The 25,006-nt window shown below is 46.1% G+C and overlaps 1 protein-coding gene across 1 annotated transcript in view; it reads right to left on the reverse strand.

Annotated features, from left to right (window-relative positions):
- The window catches only part of NDUFA11 (NADH:ubiquinone oxidoreductase subunit A11), a 29,406-nt gene extending 4,681 nt beyond the window's left edge, over positions 1-24,725 (reverse strand). The window contains exons 1-3 of the mRNA XM_078778774.1: positions 24,668-24,725; positions 23,644-23,844; positions 17,754-17,846 (exon numbers count right to left, since the gene is read on the reverse strand). Of these exons, the coding sequence (XP_078634900.1) occupies positions 17,754-17,846; positions 23,644-23,844; positions 24,668-24,725 (352 nt within the window). The remainder of the gene's footprint in view (positions 1-17,753; positions 17,847-23,643; positions 23,845-24,667) is intronic.
- Between the last annotated feature and the right edge of the window lie 281 nt (positions 24,726-25,006).

The raw sequence follows: 25,006 nt of genomic DNA on the forward strand, positions 1-25,006 counted from the left end.
CATTTTTATCATGAGCGCTTTAACCTTTTCACCACAATAACCATTTCCCTTAAACAACAATACCCATAATACTTAGAACCCACAATAATAATAATAACAGCAATAATAATAATAAGTGCCGAATCCGTAACACTAGTTATATCTTCAGGCCCTACAACCAAAGAGAATTAAACAAAACAAAACATCGAGACAGAGAACCAGTCTAGCTGATAGGATTTTTAATTTTCTGAACTAAAAACACAGAATACCATGAGCCCAAGACAAAGATGCAAATGTTGTTGATCATCCATAATATTAAAATGCTTGACGTGGGCAGCAACTTGGACTAGGCGTTCACTCCAAACTTGCTGATTGGGCGATGAGCCTAGGCTGCACATGTGTATTTGTCACAAATTTTGTTACATAAGTTCAATAAAAACTTTAATTTCATAAAAAGATAAAATATGACTACTTTCACCGAGATGAGCGAGTTCTGCGAGGGATGCACCTTCCAGATGCACCAATGATGGCTGCATCGTCTGTGCACCTCGAGCATTGTTCACATTGCACTTGAGGTGGTTGGTTTGACGAAAAGGTGGTTGACATCGGGGCTGAGTTGAGCTGCCCAAATGCCTCACGGAATGGAGTTTTCTTGGAGGCTGTGACACAATAACTTAAATTTCACCCTGCGAACAATGTCACTCGCCCTGTGGTCCCTTCCACATGCTTTGGATGAAACCAGCGGAGGTCCAGTGGGCAGTGGGTGTGGCATGCGGTTACACAGGTGGTGGAACACCTCATATTTTGTTGCCACCACTTAAATGACCTTCAAAAGTATGTGGCGGTGGCGATTTCAAGGAAAGAGAGTGAGAGACGAGTTTTGAGGGGAGAGATCACTGTGGGTCTGACACTGAAGGTCTGACATGTTGCTACTCGACACTTGGCAGTGGTGTAGGGCCAGATTTTGAGGTACTGGAGCCCTGAAAAAAATGTCTCAGCTATGACGTCATTGCCAGATCTACCGTCACATCAAGTTTTAACAAGACACTAACCATTTAAGTCATCAAAAATGATTGTTCTCTCTCTCAAGAGTCTGCTTTTTCAGCGACGCGTTGCACAGTGATGTGATCTTCCGGCTGTTTGTGTTCCAAAATGTTCTGAGGGAATTTAAACATGCACTCCGGTTGGATAACTTGTAAGACACTTGGTACAAATTCCATTCATTCGGAAGTCTCAATCCCTTGGACATGAAAAGTGATAAGTTGTCAATTTCCACACACAAGTTACAGGTTATCCATGGCTATTCTCCTTTTTCCTCTTCCACACATCCGTGCAGTGATGTGTTGTACTTTCTTTACAAAAGAACGATGTTATATTTGTTTGCTTTGCACCGACAAGACCGACCCACATTACTGGGTGCCATCATCTTCAAAAGGCAGTGCATTGTGAGATTTCATAATGCGACATTGCATGTATATTTTTAGTTTTCAAAAACATTTTTTTTATTAGCAGAATTAAAATTGTTTGTTTATAATACATTTATTTGCTTTTAAAACCTTTTCTCGAAACTTTAAAAAATGCACATTGACATAACAGCCAAATAAGCTATTTTTAATCTTCATGAAGAAAAATGCATAATACAGGGTGATTTTTATTATTATTTAAGAACCCTAAATAATTCCCATACACTAAAAACTAACTATATCTGTTAGGAACCTAATATTTTGCGTAAATGTAGCCTACTGTTACAGAAAGACGTAACATGATCCTGAGAGTTATCAGGTATCACGTGATTCAACACATGACCTAGCAGTGACGTTTAACAGTTTTCACTCGGTCACGCCATGGCGCTCACTGTGGAAGAACGCGTGCTTCTTGTCGAACATTACATCCAGAATGCATCCTTTAGGGAATGTCAAATTGCATTTAAAAGTCGCCTTGGTGGTCGGTCGTAAGAAACCTTCAAAATCAGTTGTGGAAACTGGTGAAGCAGTTTAGAGAAACAGGCTGCATGAAAGTTAAAAAGCACACGCCAGCCAAGTGTTGTTACATCAGACAGAGTGGATAAACTGCGGGAACGAATGGAAGCAAGTCCGAATAAATCTGAGACGTTTAGCACAACAAAGCTCACTGTTCATATTTTAGTGCAAGGAGGACGGTCAAAACACTCAAACTTTATCCCTACAAAATTCATGCAGTGCGTCAGTTACTGAAGCCAGATAAAGAGAAACGTGTAGCCTACTGTGGCCCAGAGAATGGTTAAAGAACAAGACAAAGTTATTGTTGTTGTGTTTTTGCAGGTGAAGCATGGTTTCATCTTTCTGGGCATGTAAATTCACAAAACACTCGTTTATGGCTAAGTGAACAACCTGATGCAATGCACGAAAAGCCATTGCATTCTGTGACAATTGGTGTTTGGTGTTCTGCAAGTTGGAAAAGACTTATTGGCCCAATTTCCATCTCAGAAACAGAAACTCAGAACGTTACATCAACATAATTATTGTGTTTATTGAGCACGTTACAGAAGATGAAATAAACCAAGGATGGTTCCTGCAACATGGTGGTGGTGGACACTTTCAGCACTTATTGAAGGTAAAAAAAATTGTGTGGATCATGTCACATCTTTCTGTAACATTAGGCTACATTTACGCAAAATATTAGGTTCCTAACAGATATCGTTTTTAGTGTATGGGAATTATTTAGGATTCTCGAATAATAAAATCACCCTGTAGCATCCAAGAAGTGGGAAAACAAAACATCTTGTTCTTTAATGGCCACAATTATTCAAACATTCTTGTGAGGTTGGCTTGGTGGACTTCTTTTCTTTTCTTTTTTTTTAGTCAAAGTCTTTCACAAAGCAGATGGCCAAGTCCAACACTCGACCAAGTACTTCGGACAGGTATTTGTAATTTGTTTAGGGTGCTGGTGATAGCTCCCCTCCCCTTTATGAAGAGCACTGGGATCTTTAACATCCACCAACTAATGTTGGCAGACGAGATTCCCAGGTTAGCATCGATCCAAGGGACAGCACTCACATGGATAAATTACCCTGCCTACCCTGCCTGGTGGTGCGGCCGGGGGGGTTGGGGGGGGGGAGGGGGTGGATAGGGGATGACCCGGCACTGCCTAGGAGTGAGACGGGGTACCCAAGCTTTTCCCAGCTTGGTGAGCTTTTCCCAGTGGGGGTTTTGGGATGTGTTGGACGTTGAAAAGCTATGGATGACAGTTTATATCTGGGTCTGGATCCAAGCGCAGGCTAGAAGAGCTTGGAAATGTTGGAAATGAAGAAATGGAAATGAAGAGCTTGGAAAATTGGAAATGAAGGAAAATGCTTGGAAATGAAGAGCTTGGAAATGAGCTTTAAAACAGCTGTTCACCACTATCTCTTATCTTCCCCCATCCAAAACCTTGATCTTTTCTACCACTGCTAATTCACCCCAGATCCACTTTTTTTTAAATTCCAACTTCTTTCCTGGAAGTCCTTGCAGTGTCCATATGTTTTATACCTCTCCCACCCCCCTTCAAGTGCCCCCTCCCACCCCCCCCCCCCCCCCCCCAAAGCCCTCTCCCTCCCACAGATCTCTCGATGTCCCTGCTCTCAAATGTTGTGTTTGTGTCCTTCCCCTTCTCTCCCCATCTTGTCTACCGCTCCCCTTATTATATGTTTTATGTGTCGGATTGTCTTTCTGTGTGATTAATGTTAGCTCTTTCACGAGCCTCGATCTTGTATAGAAAAAAAATAAAAAATAATAATGAGGTGTGTACCTTGAGGACATCCTTCCAGCCCTAACTTAAGTGAGTAAAAGTAAATAAGGTTGGCAAATTTTAGGTTGAAAATGAATAATTGATTTTCATGTGATTCTGTTTTTTTATTAGCTGTTGTGGAGCTAAGCTCTGCCTCGAAAGGATTGAAGTGCCTCAGTGGTGCTCACATGTGCTCCACCCCTGCTGGAGCACTCACCCCTTCCTGTTGGAACAATCAATCAATCATCAATCCCCATGATATCACAGTAAAATAGTTTCACATTGCTGCACTCTTTTGCCTAAGTCTTTCCAACCTTCTTGTATGCTTCTGAATGTATGTTATACTTATATAGTGCAGGCCCATATGTCATAACAATATTGTTTGTGTTTTTTGTTTGTTAAAATTGATTTAGCAATGGATTCTGCTTCAGAATATTATAGAGATGTAAAAAAAATAGGGTTCCATTTTTTCTTTTACGTCTAATAGGTAGTAATTCGAAGAAATCCAAGATGGCCGCCATAAAATTTGGAAAATACACTTTTGTGCATATCTTTGTATCTAGATATCATATAAACATGAATAATATGTCCTTTTATATGTTTTCAGACCCAAGGAAGCCATTTCTGCCATTGTTTTTACAGAAAAATGCAAGGAAAATAAAATAGTGGACATATACCAGCCAAAGTGGGGTCGGCCGGCATGAAATCGGTTAATTAAGTTTCCACCATCTAGTTAAGGTCTGGTTTTGACTGTGTTGACGAAATGTGAATCTGAATAGTAGTATCTATCTTTGCAGGACCGACGACAGTTCAAGAGTGTCTAGAAAATTACACCTACCTTCAAGATGAGTGACTCACCACCCAGGAAGATTGAGAAGTCAGTAGATTTCGGACTTTGTTTTGTATGCCAAATGGCCATAGGGCAAACAGACTATACAACCTTTGTAACGAAACCAAAACTCTCCTCTGTCGAGAAACTGATGGCAGGTGCTGAGGAACAGTACACGTATGGTGAAACAAAGTTTGCATCATTGAATAGACGTTTGCAATATTCCTCTGCTGAAGAATTGCTCGCAAAAGGTCTCCGCTACCATAAAGCTTGTTACAAAGATGTTACCAATAAGATGCACATTGATCGAGCAAAGGCTAGGTTTGAGAAAGGAACAACATCAGGCAGTGCCGCAGAAATCCGACTGAAAAAGAGAGGACGACCAAGTTCTAGTGATCTAGGGGAAAGCACGTCAACATCCAGAAGGTGTTCCCGAGAACAGACATTTGACGCGCTCAGATGTGTCATATGCCAGGAAGACAGAGGAAGTGAACTACACAATGTGTCAACAAAGAACATGGGACTCCAGATCAGAAACATTGGCCAAGAAACAAGTAATGACAATCTGAAAGTGAGACTGAACAGTGTCATAAGTTCGCCTGACCCATTGCAAGCAATGGCTGAGGACATGAAATATCATTTACCATGTGTAGTTAAGGCCAAACGTGCTATAGTTAAGACGGAAAAACAAACAGAAACAACCAATGTTAACTTTGGTCAGGTGTTATCAGACCTTGAACTCATTGAAATTGTTGAAACTGCGTTGAATGATACTACTGAAAATGCTGTGCTGAATATGAATGAAATTCATGTAACCTATGTCAATTTACTTAAGGAGCACGACTTTCCGGTCTCAGACAACCATAGTTATAAGCCATACCTGAAACAATTGATCCTAGACAACATTGCCGATGTTCATTTCAGCCGGCCCTCAAACAAAACAAAGCCAGAGCAGATTCTTTCCACAAAGCTCAAAGACCACATGATATCAAGCACAATTACAGCAGACAGCATCAAAGACGATTTTAAAGTACTTTTGCGAGCTGCGAAAATATTGAGGAAAGACATCGCATCTTCCCCAGCATGGAAATTTAATGGAACCTTTGCTGATTACAAGCCACCCCCGATGCTCAACATCTTCTGCAAGCATGCAGTCATGGGAACAAGGAAAGTAGGAAATAGCAACAGGGAGGACTCCATTGGTGTGAGTGCATCATTGTTGGCGCAGCACTTTGTCGGTGCTTATAAATCTGACCGACAGGTATCGTACGAACCAAGAAGCGAGGATGGATCATTCAAACAACGATTTGAAACTCCATTGAGTGTGGGCTTAGCTCTCGACATACACAAAAACACACGATCCAAGGCGCTTGTAGAGAAACTTGCACATCTGGACCTCGCCATCTCCTACAAAAAGGTCATGGAGATTGAGACCAGCATTGCCAACTCCGTACTGAAGCAAATGGAGTCCACCGGAGGCATCTGTCTACCACCATGGTTGGTTCAGGACACGTTCGTCTGGTTTGCCATGGACAACATCGATTTTCTAGAGTCAACTCCTTGCGGGATGAATACCCTTCATGGTACAGCAATTGCGATCTACCAGCCTGTATCACCGGAGAAATCACCCATGATACCACCAATTGAACTTGACCGGTCATCAAAAGCTCAAACGATACATGATGCAGTTGGCTGTAAAACGTTGACCTGCAAGAAGCCAGCACCCGAGAAGAGAAAGAGCGACTGCAAGCTGCTCACATCAAAACCCGAGACAGACAAGAACAAGAAAACCGATATGACCTGGATGATTGGATGCCTGAACTTCGAGGAAGAAGGAGAAGTTGACGTCAAACTCACAGCTCCGGGGACGTGGGGAGCCTTCAATTCCTTGCTATCTTCGTCCAGTGAGAAGACCAATGTTGCTCTCGTTCCTCCGTTGATAAGGTCGCCTCCTACAGACTATGATACACTGTACACGGGTCTGATGAGAGCTCACAACATCACAACTCGTGTTATGGGGAGTGAGGCAATCACAGTCATGACTCTCGATTTGCAGCTATACGACCTGGCGATGAAGCTGTGGGTGGAACGCGAGGCCATCAGGAAGCAATTCCTCTTCCGACCTGGTGAGCTACATGTTGTGTTTTGGGCCTTAGCTGCATTAGGAAAATACGTGGAAGGGAGTGGAATTGATCAGGCATGGGTCGAGGCTGGACTTTTCTCGCCAACCACAGTGAGCCAAATACTAAATGGGAGGCACTTGTATCGAGCTCTGGAGGCACACATGGTAACACTGATCGCTTTGTACAACCTGTACTTCCAGAGATTCCTGGCAATGGAACCTGAAGAAAGGGCCTATCTGAACGAGTCATCTGTTCGTCTGGGAGAGGCATATCAGAGAGACATCAGCGGGAGCATGGAGCCAGAGAAGAATCTATGCGACATTCTCAAAAAAACATTGGCCATGATGGAGTCCAGAGATATGACCAAAAAACTGGAACAATTTGAGGTCAGCACAAACAAGATACAGCGCTTCATCCTGAACTACATGAAACAGTTTGAGACTATCCTTCTGTTCATTAGAAGTACAAGACAACGTGATCTGCTGCTGCATATGGAGAGCATCGAGTCTCTCACGAAGTACTTCTTCGCTCACGATCATCTAAACTATGCTCGGTTGCTCCCTCTCTACATTTCAACAATGCAGGAGACTGAAAAGCAGCACCCAGAACTGTGGAGGGAATTCATGAAAGGGAACTTCTGTGTGACAAAAGGATTGGCAGGCTTCACATCAATAGCCCCAGACCATGGCATTGAGCAAGAAAACCGTACACTGAAGGTGATTGGAGGAATCGTAGGGATAACTCAAAATGAGAAGGCGCTTGACAAGTTCTTCCTCATTGCACCTGAGCTGTCAAAGTCACTGCACGAGTTTGCGGAGGGATATGGTCTTGGTGAAAACCAGAGCAGAAAACAACACCACGAAATCACGGGGGGAAAGCTTTCCCGGGTGATGAGCCATGCCTCCAAGCTTTCTAGGGTGTTCCGTGAACATGGCGATCCATTTATGGAAGAGGAAGTAGACGAGGTCTACAACCTGCTCACCAAAGAAGTCATGAATGAAAAAGTGTCCAGCGACATCTTAGAGCGCGACGAGATCGGACAACAGATGTTCCAGCAATTTGCCACAGATCGTTTAGCTGAGGGAAAACTTTCTGTGTGGGACAAAATGACGAAAAGAAAACTTCGAACATTCAAGAGTTCGAATGCCACAACAGAAGTGAGATCGGGCGACAAGCTGATCAAAGTCAAAGAAGAGCGAGGATTGTTGCAGAGGTTCATCGTTATCTCACGGAGCCGACCAGAGCTCGACCTGAAAGAATGTATTGGCACCTATGAATTTGGCATCGTTCCACGTTCTTTATTTGCATCTGATGGATCCCTCTTGTTGGCATACGACAAGGCAAAAATCCTTCGTCAACTTGAGCATCTGGCTGAGCCTGAAGAGCAGGATGTACATGATCCACCAGGAGAACCTATTTCGACAGAAATCAATGAGCATCAAGACGCGGGAATTGCCGCTTTGAATGATGCAGCAGCACACGCTGGGGAAGAAACTAATGACCCATCAACTGACTATGAAATCTCAAGCCAAAATTTGCAGGAACCCTCTCAGATCAGCCAAAACCCAGACACAACCACAAGATCAGGAGTGATCAATGAAAACGAGACTACTTCTCGCCATAGAGTGATAATCATTGATGGCATGGCTCTTGTTAACGGGATCTCCAAAACAGAACAAATGATTACATGCAGTGACTTTGCTCAATCGTTCATTGAACGCCTCGAAAATATTGCCGTGCATTATGATGACGTGAGGTTGGTATTCGACCGATACATCGATAACTCACTGAAAGACAAAATGCGCCTAAAGAGGACAAAGGGGAAATCAACATACTATCACGTCAGGGATAGTACATTGATCCAGAAGATTTCACTCAAAGATTTCCTTTCCAATGTGAAGACCAAGGCAGAGCTTACAGAGTACTTGGCTGTGAAGTGTCTATCTTACAGCAAGGCTCATCCAAACAAGTTGAAGAAGTTCATGGTGACATCAGGAACTAAGACCACGGGCAACACTGAAGTTCCAGACAGTCTACTCACGCACAGCCAAGAAGAGGCCGATACACTCTTAATTCTGCATGCTCTCACAGTCGACAAAGATGCAGAAGTTATCATTGATTCGCCAGATACCGATATCTTCCTCCTACTGATTCAGAGATTTCACGATCTACCACCTGCTACGAGGTTTCTCACTGGGAAGGGAAAGTTGAGGAGGAGCATTGCAGTCCAACCTATTCATGGCATGCTAGGAGAGAAACGTGCGTCTGCAATACTTGGATTCCACGCATTCACGGGAAGTGACATGTCTGGAAGGTTCGCTGGCAGGAGCAAGGACTGGTGCTTTAAGGTCTTCATGACATGTGACAACAAGATATGGGAGGCTCTGGAGTCTTTGGGACAAACTGATCCGTCACCAGAAGTGTGTTCCCAGCTGGAACGCTTCGTCTGTCTGCTGTACAAGTCTAAAGTTCACATGAAAGTAAACGAGCTTCGCTGGTTCTTATTCTCCAACCGTGCTGCTGAGGGAGAGAGTCTTCCACCTACCACTGGTTCGCTAAAGTTACACGTTCAGCGAGCACATTATATCGCAATGATATGGAGAAAGGCAGCAGAAAGCCATCCGTCCCTTCCATCACCTGTCGAGTATGGTTGGCAGTTACTTTCGGATGATGGGGTTTATGCCCCAAGTCGATGCCTGAATCCTCCAGCCCCAGAAGCAATAATGAATCTCGTGAACTGTGGGTGCAAGAAAGGGTGTATGGGAAGATGTAGCTGTCGCAATAACAATATTCCTTGTACTGAAGTTTGTGGGTGTGTGGGTTACAGTTGTAACAACAAAGCAAACATCAATGAACCGCGTGTGATAGATATGGATGAGGATGAATGAGGCATTCGTTTATGTGATCGTTTATGTTCATTCATCGTTTATGTTTAGGTGTGTGTGTATGTGTGTGCGTGTGTGTGTGTGTGTGTGTGTGTGTGCGTGTGCGTGTGTGTGTATTCAAAATAAATGTTATCAGTGAAGATTGTTTATTGAATCGATTCTAATTGGGAAATTATACGATCCGATTTCACGACGGCCGTCTCCATTTTGGCTGGTATATTGCCCACTATTTTAATTTCCTTGCATTTTTCTGTAAAAACAATGGCAGATATGGCTTCCTTGGGTCTGAAAACATATAAAAGGACATATTATTCATGTTTATATGATATCTAGATACAAAGATATGCACAAAAGTGTATTTTCCAAATTTTATGGCGGCCATCTTGGATTTCTTCGAATTACTACCTATTAGACGTAAAAGAAAAAATGGAACCCTATTTTTTTTACATCTCTATAATATTCTGAAGCAGAATCCATTGCTAAATCAATTTTAACAAACAAAAAACACGAAATTACTAATCGCCCTAGACTAATATGCCTTCTGTACTTTTAAGAGGTGAAGCCGCTTCGATATTTAGCTTTGTCCTGCCTTCCATCTATAAAAAATGAAGAAGAACCTTTCTAACCCACCGTGGTTAATTCTAAAGGGTTCGAAAGTGTAATTCTAAAGGGGTTTAAAGGGTAATGCTAATGGTTTCTAAAGGGTAACTCTAAAGGGTAAATCTAATGGGTTTCATTCTTTCTAGGCTTTGCCAATTCATATGAAAAATGCCAAATTGAACCGCTTCCTTCGGACACAAGTACGATTTTTTTTTCTTTGCTGTGTACATTATGTATTTGAGTTTTGTATTGCTGCAAATTGTGTTTGTTCTTGTACTTAATTTAGGTGAAGTGCATCGAGACATTTTATCAAATGATATATGCATTAAATACAATAACAAATTATTATCATCATCTGGCCTGGTGTTGGCTTAGCGGTTAGGGTGCCGGCTTGGGATCCTAGGATCCTGGGTTCGAATCCCGGTCGATCGCTGAATTAACGCCAGGGGGGTTGACTCAGCCTATCATCCTTCCGAGGTCGGCAAATTGAGTACCAGCTTGCTGGGATGAATGATCCCGGTGTGTACCCCGGTTTAGAATAGGTACATAGTATCCCTGCGCATCGTAGGAGCGTGACCAAGGGTTGGCGTCAGGAAGGGCATCCGGCCATAAAAACATTGCCTCAAACAGGGAACCATGATTGTCATGGGGCCCGCAAGGCTAATCCCCGCTCTAGCGGGGAAAATGGCCTTAAAACGATCATTCATTCATATTCATTCAAATTATTATCATCATCATTGTTATTATTATTCACACATCACGTAGAACAGAGAAGTCCTGACGTAAATCCATAACTGAAATTAATCCATCACCGAAATGCTCCACACCTATTTTTCATATATGTACATGTATTTATATCTTTGCTTACTTATGATCAGGCACCCAACTTTCTACCTTATTCTTCTTTAAAATAAAATTGAGTGATATTGCTAAAACCTTCCCTTAACTTTACCCATTGCCTGATTAAAAGTGTGGATTGTAGCATTACAAACTAGAGCAATGCAACTGTGTTGCCAATATGCCTCCGCATAGTCCAACAACGGGTAGATGCCCTCGTTCACTGTCCAAAAAATAAACAAGTTTGATTTAAATACCTTCAGCTGTTTTCAAATATCACATTTTCACCAGCCATGACAGGTTTCACATCGCTCGGTGAAACGGTTTCAGAGAAGGGATTTTTTTTTTTTAAATATCGAAGAAGTGAATCCTGCTCCTAAAATCCTGCTCTGCCTCTCTTTCACTCCCTCTCTCTGCTCTCTTCACCCTCTCTTTTGCTCAAGGTCATCTGCCATCAGTTTGGAAATCATCCAACATCACCGCTTTACACAAAAAAGGTGCAAAAACAGATCCTTGCAACAACAGACCAATCAGCCTTCTCCCAATTATCAGCAAAGTCATGGAATCCATCATTGCTTCGGATATCAAATATTTCCTCTTCTCCAATGGCTTGATCTCTGATCATCAATTTGGTTTCAGACCAGGTCACTCGACTCTGGACATGCTGCTTCTGCAGTCTCAAAAATGGATGGAGGACCTCAATGCCAAACAGGAAATTAGAGCTGTCTCCCTTGACATATCACGTGCCTTTGATACGGTCTGCCATCCTGCTCTGCTCACCAAACTCTCCTCCTATGGTATCCATGGAAACCTCCATGCATGGCTTGCGGACTTCCTCTCAAGTCGTAGTCAACATGTGGCCCTGAATGGGTTTCTCTCATCGCCCCTTCCTGTTCTGGCTGGAGTTCCCCAAGGTAGTGTTCTGGGCCCTGTGCTTTTTCTGGTCTTCATTAATGATCTCTCTGACTCTCTTGAAAATCCTCTCTATCTCTTTGCTGATGAATCCACTCTCTGCCGCTCCATTCCTCATCCCTCAGATCAGCAGTCTGCAGCCTCCTCACTCTCTGCAGACCTGGACAAAATCACAGACTGGTCAAACAAGTGGAACATGTCTTTCAATCCTGACAAATCTCACACTCTTACTATGTCTCTCCGAAAAGACCGACTGGACAACCCTCCCATCCACTTTCTGAACAATCCTCTCCAAGAAGTTCTGTCACTCAAGCTTTTGGGTCTCACTATCTGCCATGATCTTTCTGGGCAAAACCACATTTCAAATCTGGCCTCCAAAGCCAGTCACCGACTGGGCATCCTCCGTCGTGTGAAGTCCTTCCTTGGCACACCTGAGCTCCTCACCACATACAAGGCTTTCATCCACAGCTCAATGGAATACTGTTCTCCCCTCTAGGCCGGTGCTCCTGCCTCACACCTAGCTCGGCTTCACGCTGTTGAAACCAAAGCTTTCAGAATCATTGGAATCTCCCGCGATGAAGGTAACTCCGAGGGCCTTTCACTTACTCACCGCAGGCAGGTTGGTGGCCTCTACAGGTCGTACAAGATCTGCCTGCAACCCTCTTATGGTTAAACTGCCAAAATCAAGACTCTCTGCTCACCTTCACTCCTTCATTCCTCTTTTCACCCGCCTCTGGAACAAACTCCCTCACTCTCTTCAATCCCACTCCTCCCTCCAGGTCTTTAAAACAGGTGTTCACCACCATTTCTTATCTTCCCCCATCCAAAACCTTGACCTTTTCTGCCCCTGCTAATTTCACCCCAGATCCACATTTCTTTTTTTTTGAAATACCAACTTATTTCCTGGAAGTCCTTGCAGCGTCCTTGTTTTATACTTCTCCCACCCCCACCCCCCCCCTTTCCCATGCCTCCTCCCCCCAAGCCCTCTCCCTCCAACAGATCTCCCGATGTCCCAGCTCTCAAATGTTGTGATCCTGTGCTTCCCCTGCTCTCCCCATCTTGTCTACCACTCCCCTTATTATATGTTTTGTGTGTCTGTTTGATTTTTGTGTGATAAATGTTCGCTAAATGTTCGTGTGATACAATGTGATGTTCGTGTGATATTCGTGTGATATTCCCCTGCTCTCCCCATCTTGTCTACCACTCCCCTTATTATATTGTTGCGGATATGGGATTTGGATCCATCCATATCCGCTTGTAAATATTCCCCTATTTCCTCAATACTTCCCAACTATCCCCAATCCCCCATTCCCTCGTCCCATTTTCTGTAAACAACACTGTAGACCCGACCTCCCCCTATTTCCCCCATTAAATGTCGCATCCAGGTCCACCGCATCTCATGTAAGACAACTATAGGACATCTTGCTAGTTATTCTTAGTCTATGTCAGTTAAGGACTCGTTTCCATTAATTCTGACTCTTCGTTGCACCAGAATGTGATTGTATGGCACCGTTAGGAAGTTTAGGACCTCCCAATACCTCCCCGCAGCTCTTCCTCACGGTTCAGCAACAACAACAACAACAACAACAACAACAACAACGGCGGCGGCGCGGGGAGTGCGCGTCCTCACTCCGGCTTGGTTGGTAGGGGGTGTTGGGAGGGCACTAGGCCTTTCCAACGAGCCGCCATCGAGCATGTGCTCGACGGGGTTACCAAGTAGGGGCTCGCTGTCAGCTCCTCGTCAAGGGCGGAGCCCGGTAACCCCCGCACCCAATAGAAGCGGCGGACCGGTCCCATCTGGGGCGGAGCCAACGAGCCGAGGGCGTGTGACTCCCCGCTGAGCATGTGCAGGAAGAGGGAGGTGACGTCAGATGCGCGCTGAGCTTGAAGCAAGAGAGACGTCCCTTCCGAGCGCTGTGACACCTCCCCGCATCTCTGGACTGGACCGTGCTGTATCCTGTCCCTGAGCCAAGGTGCACCTTGTGCTATCGACTGCCTGTCCTTCCCTGCCATCAATCCCTGTGTAAGTCAGTCTTGTTCCGTTTGTCTGTGGTCTGTCTGGGATAGATAAGATTGTATCTAAGTGCCTATCTCTTCTGTGTCTTTTATTTCACTCGACCTTGTAATCTACCCCTTTTCTCCACCACTAATTATATCCTCCTCCGGAGGTCTTGAGAACTGTACCCCTTGCGTCGTTTCATTTATCCCAGTCGTTGTGTCCTTTCCATCATTGATTTAGCGTAGCGCGATTTGGCCAACGTTCGAGTGGAATCGGGTGAGTTGGGGGTAATCGGGTAAACTGTACGAACACGGCGGCCATTCCGCTCGGTCAAGCAACATCTTTAGCCGTGTCCGTAACAATATGTTTTGTGTGTCTGTTTGATTTTTGTGTGATAAATGTTCGCTAAATGTTCGTGTGATACGATAAATGTTCGTGTGATAAATGTTCGATCGAGGCTCACGAGCCTCGATCCTGTATAAAAATAAATAAATAAATAAATAAATATCGGCTTTCAAGCTAATATGGCTGCCATACCACATGACATATGACCTTTAAAAATGTGCACTCTGCATATGTATGGGTAGGGGAGATCACATTTGTGAAGTTTTGTGTTGATCAGATAAGGTTTGTTTTTCTATCCAAGATGGCTGCCAAACCATGTGACCTACGACATCATCATTTTCAAACTATATGCAACAATGGAGCGAGATGATATTTGTAAATTTTCGCATCAATAGGGTGTTTTCAGATATAAAATTATTTAATATTTTCCTTCAATCCAATATGGTTGCCACACCATGTGACCAATGATGTTTTCATGATCATCTTTTACTCGACATGCCTAGTCAATGACACACGTAAGGTTTGGAGTCAATCGATTTGGTGGTTTGGGAGAAGATGTTTTTTCAACGTTTTAGGTTAAATCCAATATGGCTGCCAAACCATATGATCTATGATGTCATAAATTTAATATTTCAATACAAATGGGTCATAGATCATGTGCATGCAATTTCAGATTTTTGGGATAAGGAATTCGATTAAAACATTTTTGGCTGGTATACCACTTCACTTAAGATGTCATCATTATCATGCTTTTGTTCCCCATTGGGAATACTTGACAATGTGCCAAGTTTCAATTTTTCCATTCAGCAGTTTCCGAGAAATAATTTTTTAATTATTTGCGTTTATTCCAAGATGGCTGTCATACCACGTGGCCTATGACATCACAATTATGATAAAATAATTATGCATGAGTGTCACTCCTACCCTGAAACTTTCGTCTCAATCGGACATGTGGTTGCTGAGAAAAATGAGGTTTAGACGGACGGACGGACGGACGGACGGATGTGTGGAAGGACGGACGGACAACCCTAAAACATAATGCTTCCGGCAACCTTCGGGGGAGGAGGCATAAAAAGGGTGAGTTGTTTATTGTACCATTACAAAAAAGGGGGTGCTAAGAAACCTCAATACTGAACTATACTACAGTATTATTTGCAATAATTGTATATGCCCCTGGAGAAGGAGGAAAGAGGGGAAGGAGTGGGTGGGATGAGGAGGAAAAGGAGTGGGATGGGACTCCAGTGGGAGGGGAAGGGATGGGGTGGGAGGCCCTCCCCTCTCCTTGTGCTGCCTTCCCCTCTCTTCCCCTCACACTGCCTTCCCCTCACACTGCCTTCACCTCACACTGCCTTCCCTCCTCATGCTGCCGCCTTCCCCTCTTCCCCCCTCATGCTGCCTTACCTCCTCATGCTGCCTTCCCTCCTCATGCTGCCTTCCCTCCTCATGCTGCCTTACCTCCTCATGCTGCCTTCCCTCCTCATGCTGCCTTCCCTCCTCATGCTGCCTTCCCTCCTCATGCTGCCTTCCCTCCTCATGCTGCCTTCCCTCCTCATGCTGCCTTCTCCTCTTCTCCTTCAACACTCCGCCTTCTCTCTTTCTCTTTTTCTCTTTCTCTTTCTCTTTCTCTTTCTCTTTCTCTTTCTCTCTCTCTCTCTCTCTTTCTCTTTCTCTCTCTCTCTCTCTCCCACTCTTTTCCCCTCCCTGGCCCTCTCCCCTCCCATTGCATCTCCCTTACCTTCCCCTTCCCCTCTTTCCCCATGCCTCCACCCATTCCCCTCACCTTCCCCCCTTCCCCCCTCCCTTCCCACTCCCCTTTTCCCCTACTCTCCTCTTATTCCCATCACGAAGCAACTCTGCCTTATGCTGGTATGAAAATTGTAATTATTGTGTATGTTTATTTAATTGATTTCATGTATTACTTGCATTAGAGCGAAGTCGATGACTTTCCATCGCAAATCCCCACACTTCCTAAACTCGAGCAAAGTCGATGACTTGCCCTTCACAAATCCCACGCTTCCTAAACTAGAACAAAGTCGATGATGCGCCATTGCAAATCCCACGCTTCCTAAACTAGAACAAAGTAGATGACTTGCCATTCACAAATCCCCTGCTGCCTAAACTAGAGTAAAGTCGATGATGCGCCATTGCAAATCCCATGCTTCCTAACCGAGAGCAAAGTAGATGACTTGCCATTCACAAATCCCACGCTTCCTAAACTAGAACAAAGTCGATGATGCGCCATTGCAAATCCCACGCTTCCTAAACTAGAGCAAAGTCGATGACGTGCCATCACAAATCCCACGCTTCCTAAACTAGAGTGAAGTCGATGATGCGCCATTGCAAATCCCACGCTTCCTAAACTAAAGTGAAGTGAAGTCGATGATGCGCCATTGCAAATCCCACGCTTCCTAAACTAGAGCAAAGTCGATGACGCGCCATCACAAGTCCCCACGCTTCCTAAACTAGCGCAAAGTCGATGACGTGCCATCACAAATCCCACGCTTCCGAAACTAGAGTGAAGTCGATCATGCGCCATTGCAAATCACACGCTTCCTAAACTAGAGCAAAGTCGATGACGCACCATCACAAATCCCACGCTTCCGAAACTAGAGTGAAGTCGATCATGCGCCATTGCAAATCACACGCTTCCTAAACTAAAGTGAAGTGAAGTCGATGATGCGCCATTGCAAATCCCACGCTTCCTAAACTAGAGCAAAGTCGATGACGCGCCATCACAAGTCCCCACGCTTCCTAAACTAGAGCAAAGTCGATGACGCGCCATCACAAGTCCCCACGCTTCCTAAACTAGAGTGAAGTCGATGATGCGCCATTGCAAATCCCCATGCAAGACCCACCTAAAGCAAAGTTGAATGATGGAAAAAAGTTCCACCAGGAATGACCCAATATCAAATTTCATGCCATGTGGTCATCATAACTACCAAGTTTGGGGAATTTCTGCACAATTGCTAAGGAGATAGCGTGACGGACAGACAGATGGAGCCGATTACAATATCCCCCCGTTTTTTCAAAAAGTGTGGGGATAATTATCCATTTGTAGAATAATCATCTAGATCAGGGGTAGGCAACCTATGGCCCGAGGGCCGGATCTGGCCCGCAAAGAGGTTCCGTTCGGCCCGCATAGTTGCATTCGGTTCGGACTTCAGACCCTAGGAACCCTCGGCTTTCACTTCCTTTGTAGTGCGCTCGCCGTGCCACATGCAACAATGCAGGCACAGAGCTCGCACTGCCAGACCAACATGAAAACCATGCCATTCCATGTTTTAACTGTATGCAGACATCACTTTTCGCAAATAACTGGAAATTAAAACTCTTCTAACCTTTAATGACTACTCGGTTATCATTCTGGTCCATGCCCAGACAACCTTTTGATGATCTGGCCCACCACTATAAAAAGGTTGCTGATCACTGATCTAGATCATTACTCAAATATGCCATGCACCGTACACTTGTATGTCACTACACAGCATAAAAATACTCACCAACTGTTGCTGTTGATGATGCCGTGACCCAAACACCATCCCAAGTTGTTTTATGAGTAGCCAGTGCCTGGATACTTAAGGAGCCAACAAGACCTAGAAAGCAACAGGGAGGATATCAATAACCAAAGCTAGTAAAATCATAAAATAAAAAATGTATGCATTTCCCAAAATCTACAACCGACTACAACTCGTCAAATGTTGCATCATAATTCGTTTTTTTTTAAAGTCGCTGGTTGGAATGAGTTAAAAACTAGTGGTTGTACTTGGGGTTGGCACAGGCCATAAAATAAATCATAGTCCCAGGGGTTCAGGGTGGGCAGAGCATCCCGATTCTCTCCATGTCAATGCGTATCGCTCCCAGCGGCGAGGGTGAGTATTTCAAGTCATCTCGTCTGCAATTACCCCGTGTACGCAAAGCAAAAACCTGGGTTAAGTAATTGGTTCATGTCTGTCCATCTGTCTGTTATCAGTTTATGATCGAGGAACAACTTCGTTGAATGGAATGTTATATTTTGAACATGAATAGGAACAAAAGTCTTTCGTTTTACCAAAGCCGGGCTCCAAATTTGTCACAATTGCACATGAGTAGAGACTAATGAGATAATATTTTACTTAGTCTGCCTGCCTGGCAGTCAACCAAAGTTTAAAATCATTCCATACAGGAAATTTGCTGTTTTAAGGACGTCATAAAGGACACAAACAACAAGCACAAATAACCAATGGAATTTGTCGACAAGTTGGGTGTGTAACAAAGACGAAACAATCTATTAGATTTTGGTGAAGATTGACATATGTACAAGGTGGTGTAAAAGATGCTGGGTCAATGGAGGTAAACTTCTGAATCCTTTTCTTTGACCATTAAAATCTTTCTTTTATTTCAATTGAATTATGGACTTGAACACTTGCCTGATTAGTCCTAGTAAAGGATTTTGTAGGCTAGAGTAGTAGGGAAAAGGCTACAAGGGGAAAGATGGGTTTAACATATGACAGCATAAGTGGTAGCAGCAGGCAGGAAAGAAAAATGACAGGCAAGAAGGATTTTAGAAATTTAAATGGGGCAGCCATCCTCCACCCTGCATCCTCCACCCTGCATCCTCCACCCTGCATCCTTCACCCTGCATCCTCCACCCTGCATCCTCCACCCTGCATCCTCCACCCTGCATCCTCCACCCTGCATCCTCCACCCTGCATCCTCCACCCTGCATCCTCCACCCTGCATCCTCCACCCTGCATCCTCCACCCTGCATCCTCCACCCTGCATCCTCCACCCTGCATCCTCCACCCTGCATCCTCCACCCTGCATCCTCCACCCTGCATCCTCCACCCTGCATCCTCCACCCTGCATCCTCCACCCTGCATCCTCCACCCTGCATCCTCCACCCTGCATCCTCCACCCTGCATCCTCCACCCTGCATCCTCCACCCTGCATCCTCCACCCTGCATCCTCCACCCTGCATCCTCCACCCTGCATCCTCCACCCTGCATCCTCCACCCTGCATCCTCCACCCTGCATCCTCCACCCTGCATCCTCCACCCTGCATCCTCCACCCTGCATCCTCCACCCTGCATCCTCCACCCTGCATCCTACATCCTGCATCCTCCATCCTGCATCCTCCATCCTCCATCCTGCATCCTCCATCCTGCATCCTCCACCCTGCATCTTCCACCCTGCATCTTCCACCCTGCATCCTCCACCCTGCATCCTCCACCCTGCATCCTCCACCCTGCATCCTCCACCCTGCATCCTCCACCCTGCATCCTCCACCCTGCATCCTCCACCCTGCATCTTCCACCCTGCATCCTCCACCCTGCATCCTCCACCCTGCATCCTCCACCCTGCATCCTCCACCCTGCATCCTCCACCCTGCATCCTCCATCCTGCATCCTCCATCCTGCATCCTCCATCCTCCATCCTGCATCCTCCACCCTGCATCCTCCACCCTGCATCTTCCACCCTGCATCTTCCACCCTGCATCCTCCACCCTGCATCCTCCACCCTGCATCCTCCACCCTGCATCCTCCACCCTGCACACTCCACCCTGCACCCTGTGTAAAACACAGATCGCCTTTTTGACACTTTGAAAAAAAAAAAACTGTTTCGCAGTACTTGGACAAAATATTATGCCATCGCAACCAATTATTATTCCCTCCAGATGTTGAAGACAGCTGTTCATGTTCACCACCATCTCAGATCAGCCCCAATCCAAAACCATGATCTTTTCTACCCTCATTACCCAACCCAATCCCTTCCTCCTTCAAAATTTCCAGTTTTCCCTCCTGAGAGTTCCCTTCTGTATCCATCTTGTCCACCCCATGAATCCTCTCTTGCTCCCCTTTCCACCTCACACTCATTGTTTGTCTGCCTCCCTGTCTTAACCTGCGGCTCTGCTGTTGGTGTCCCCCCCCCCCTCTCTGCTGTTGGTGTTTCCCCCCCCCCCCCCCTCTCTGCTTCCACTTCCACCCTGCATCTTCCACCCTGCATCCTCCACCCTGCATCCTCCACCCTGCATCCTCCACCCTGCATCCTCCACCCTGCATCCTCCACCCTGCATCCTCCACCCTGCATCCTCCACCCTGCATCCTCCACCCTGCATCTTCCACCCTGCATCCTCCACCCTGCATCCTCCACCCTGCATCCTCCACCCTGCATCCTCCACCCTGCATCCTCCACCCTGCATCCTCCATCCTGCATCCTCCATCCTGCATCCTCCATCCTCCATCCTGCATCCTCCACCCTGCATCCTCCACCCTGCATCTTCCACCCTGCATCTTCCACCCTGCATCCTCCACCCTGCATCCTCCACCCTGCATCCTCCACCCTGCATCCTCCACCCTGCACACTCCACCCTGCACCCTGTGTAAAACACAGATCGCCTTTTTGACACTTTGAAAAAAAAAAAACTGTTTCGCAGTACTTGGACAAAATATTATGCCATCGCAACCAATTATTATTCCCTCCAGATGTTGAAGACAGCTGTTCATGTTCACCACCATCTCAGATCAGCCCCAATCCAAAACCATGATCTTTTCTACCCTCATTACCCAACCCAATCCCTTCCTCCTTCAAAATTTCCAGTTTTCCCTCCTGAGAGTTCCCTTCTGTATCCATCTTGTCCACCCCATGAATCCTCTCTTGCTCCCCTTTCCACCTCACACTCATTGTTTGTCTGCCTCCCTGTCTTAACCTGCGGCTCTGCTGTTGGTGTCCCCCCCCCCCCCTCTCTGCTGTTGGTGTTTCCCCCCCCCCCCCTCTCTGCTGTTGGTGTTTCCCCCCTCTCTCTGCTGTTGGTGTTTTCCCCCTCTCTCTCTGCTGTTGGTGATTCCCCCCTCTCTCTGCTGTTGGTGATTCCCCCCTCTCTCTGCTGTTGGTGATTCCCCCCTCTCTCTGCTGTTGGTGTTTCCCCCCTCTCTCTGCTGTTGGTGTTTCCCCCCTCTCTCTGCTGTTGGTGTTTCCCCCCTCTCTCTGCTGTTGGTGTTTCCCCGCTCTCTCTGCTGTTGTTGTTTCCCCCCTCTCTCTGCTGTTGTTGTTTCCCCCCTCTCTCTGCTGTTGGTGTTTCCCCCCTCTCTCTGCTGTTGGTGTTTCCCCCCTCTCTCTGCTGTTGGTGTTTCCCCCCTCTCTCTGCTGTTGGTGTTTTCCCCCTCTCTCTGCTGTTGGTGTTTCACCCCTCTCTCTGCTGTTGGTGATTCCCCCCTCTCTCTGCTGTTGGTGTTTCCCCCCTCTCTCTCTCTGCTGTTGGTGTTTCCCTCCTCTCTCTCTGCTGTTGGTGTTTCCCCCCTCTCTCTGCTGTTGGTGTTTCCCCCCTCTCTCTGCTGTTGGCGTTTCCCCCCTCTCTCTGCTGTTGGTGTTTCCCCCCTCTCTCTGCTGTTGGTGTTTCCCCCCTCTCTCTGCTGTTGGTGTTTCCCCCCTCTCTCTGCTGTTGGTGTTTCCCCCCTCTCTCTGCTGTTGGTGTTTCCCCTCTCTTTCTCTGCTCTTGGTGTTTCCCCTCTCTCTCTCTGCTGTTGGTGTTTCCCCCCTCTCTCTGCTGTTGGTGTTTCCCCCCTCTCTCTGCTGTTGGTGTTCCCCCCTCTCTCTGCTGTTGGTGTTTCCCCCCTCTCTCTGCTGTTGGTGTTTCCCCCCTCTCTCTCTGCTGTTGGTGTTTCCCCCCTCTCTCTCTGCTGTTGGTGTTTCCCCTCTCTCTCTCTGCAGTTGGCGTTTCCCCCCTCTCTCTGCTGTTGGCGTTTCCCCTCTCTCTCTCTGCTGTTCGTGTTTCCACTCTCTCTCTCTCTCTGCTGTTGGTGTTTCCCCCCTCTCTCTGCTGTTGGTGTTTCCCCCCTCTCTCTGCTGTTGGTGTTTCCCCCCTCTCTCTGCTGTTGGTGTTTCCCCCCTCTCTCTGCTGTTGGTGTTTCCCCCCTCTCTCTGCTGTTGGTGTTTCCCCCCTCTCTCTGCTGTTGGTGTTTCCCCCCTCTCTCTGCTGTTGGTGTTTCCCCCCTCTCTCTGCTGTTGGTGTTTCCCCCCTCTCTTTGCTGTTGGTGTTTCCCCTCTCTTTCTCTGCTCTTGGTGTTTCCCCTCTCTCTCTCTGCTGTTGGTGTTTCCCCCCTCTCTCTGCTGTTGGTGTTTCCCCCCTCTCTCTGCTGTTGGCGTTTCCCCTCTCTCTCTCTGCTGAACTGGTGTTTCCCCTCTCTCTCTCTGCTGTTGGTGTTTCCCCCCTCTCTCTCTGCTGTTGGTGTTTCCCCCCTCTCTCTGCTGTTGGTGTTTCCCCCCTCTCTCTGCTGTTGGTGTTTCCCCCCTCTCTCTGTTGTTGGTGTTTCCCCTCTCTCTCTGCTGTTGGTGTTTCCACTCTCTCCCTCTGCTGTTGGTGTTTCTCCTCTCTCTCTCTCTGCTGTTGGTGTTTCCCCTCTCTCTCTCTGCTGAACTGGTGTTCCCCTCTCTCTCTGCTGTTGGTGTTTCCCCTCTCTCTCTCTCTGCTGAACTGGTGTTTCCCCTCTCTCTCTGCTGTTGGTGTTTCCACTCTCTCCCTCTGCTGTTGGTGTTTCTCCTCTCTCTCTCTGCTGTTGGTGTTTCTCCTCTCTCTCTCTGCTGTTGGTGTTTCCCCTCTCTCTCTCTGCTGAACTGGTGTTTCCCCTCTCTCTCTGCTGTTGGTGTTTCCCCCCTCTCTCTCTGCTGTTTTGTATCCCAATGAGAGGCCGGATCTGGATTCGGACCTGAACTAACATGGAATCGGCTTGTTCTTGTCACCTACCCAACTCATCCACCAAGTTTTGTCACGCGTTGTCCATAACTTTTTGAAATATCATGTTATATATCGCCCGATCACTCAATGATGATGAATGACATGTAAAAAAAAATTAAATTCTCGTATCTGGATCCGTATTCAGATCTTCACCAAAATCGAATCGAATCGTCCTTGTCAGACACCCGACCGGTCCTCTCCACCAAGTTTCGTCCAAATCCGTCCACAACTTTTTTGAGATATCCTGCTATGTTAAATGTATCGTTTTTGGCCTGATTACCCATTGGTGAAGAATCACTTAGCCGGATCCGAATCCGGATCTTCACCAAAATCTAAACATTTCGTCCTCGTCACATACGCTACATCTCCGCCAAATTTAGTCCAAATCTGTCCACAACTTTTTGAGATATTTTGTTCACAAACAACCAAACAGGTGACAACAACCTGCATGAACCTTCTGTGGCGGTCGACCCTTTTAAAATGACCTTGCACATGCAACCAACAGCAAAGCTCTTCAATCGATTTACAGTGATGGATGTTTGTAAAGCGAGTGTTATTGAGGTCGTTTACGAACAATAACTCCACTATAACGTGCGACGACGAGAAGCCTTAAACGAAAATAGAACACAAGTCGCCGATGCGGAGCGCGAAGCGATAAACGTGTTACTGTTAATATTTACCAGCGACGGCAGAGAGTTTAGTCATATCCAAGACTTTCCGAGCCACAAGGTCGTCGTCTGGCGTGTCCCAGAAACCCATGTCTGCTCGGAAGGAGACACCAGAATCCAGGAACCAGAATAGTGAATAAAAAAACAAAGAACAAACGATTTCCCTGCTGCAGTCGTCGTTGTTGTTGTTGTTGTTTTTTTTGTGCAGTTTTTCTTCCGATTAAGATTACGATTAAGAAACACCTCCTGATATTTTACGGTCAAACGTTTCTTTAGGTTAAAAGAAGGTTTTACTTCCACGTCACTTTTAGACGTTGCCTTTGATTTACCAGGAAACGGAATTTAAGAAAAAACGAATGAATGGGGGAAGTAACGACCGAGCTGATATATACACCTCAAGAATAATAATCTACTGTATGTATTACAAATGCCCACGTCACCTTCGAGCCCACGAAGTTATGAAGATTGGTACTTTTGGCTGTTTATATCCATTAATAAAAATGTTTTTCCTGTTCTGATTTTGGTTATAACTTATATAGCTTATTAAATCAACAAGGATTTCAGAGTGAGAATCTATATTATAAAAGGAGCCGTGTCTGTCTGTCTGTCTGTCTGTCTGTCTGTCTGTCTGTCTGTCTGTCTGTCTGTCTGTTTGTCTGTTTGTCTGTTTGTCTGTTTGTCTGTTTGTCTGTTTGTCGTGTTATAACTTGAGAACGGATTAACGGATTTCAATAAATCCAACTACGGTGGATTCGGGTAACTTCCGGGAGTGTTTGTGATCCCCCCAAAAACCTGTTTTTTATGGGTACATGGATACGCGTGTGAAAACTGCAAATGCCAACAAGTGATGTTGGTTATCCCTGCACGAGAGCAGGATCACCCAGGAATCCTCCCCCCCCCCCCCCCCCCCCCCCCCCATAGATTAGCGATCGCAGCAAAGATTGGTATAACTGTCAGTGAAGCGACGGGTCTTATATTCTAGTTATATATAAGAAAACATAGAGCGAGAAGAATAGAATCGAATTTTATAATTAACCTTGTAGTGTGTAGTGTAACCACCCTCCATCCTCCATCCTCCATCCTCCACCCTCCATCCGATGCGAACAGTTACAAGTTGGGTGTTACTCCTCCACCCTGCATCCTCCACCCTGCATCCTTCACCCTGCACACTCCACCCTCCACCCTGCATCCTCCACCCTGCACACTCCACCCTCCACCCTGCACTCTCCATCCTCCACCCTCCACCCTGCATCCTCAACACACCACCCTGCACACTCCACCCTCCACCCTGCATCCTCCACCCTGCATTCTCCACCCTGTACCCTGCATCCTACACCCTGCATCCTCCACCCTGCATCCTCCGCCCTGCATCCTC

This window comes from Myxine glutinosa, chromosome 1, assembly GCF_964187855.1.
Source record: "Myxine glutinosa chromosome 1, kmMyxGlut1.1, whole genome shotgun sequence".
Lineage (NCBI taxonomy): Eukaryota > Metazoa > Chordata > Myxini > Myxiniformes > Myxinidae > Myxine > Myxine glutinosa.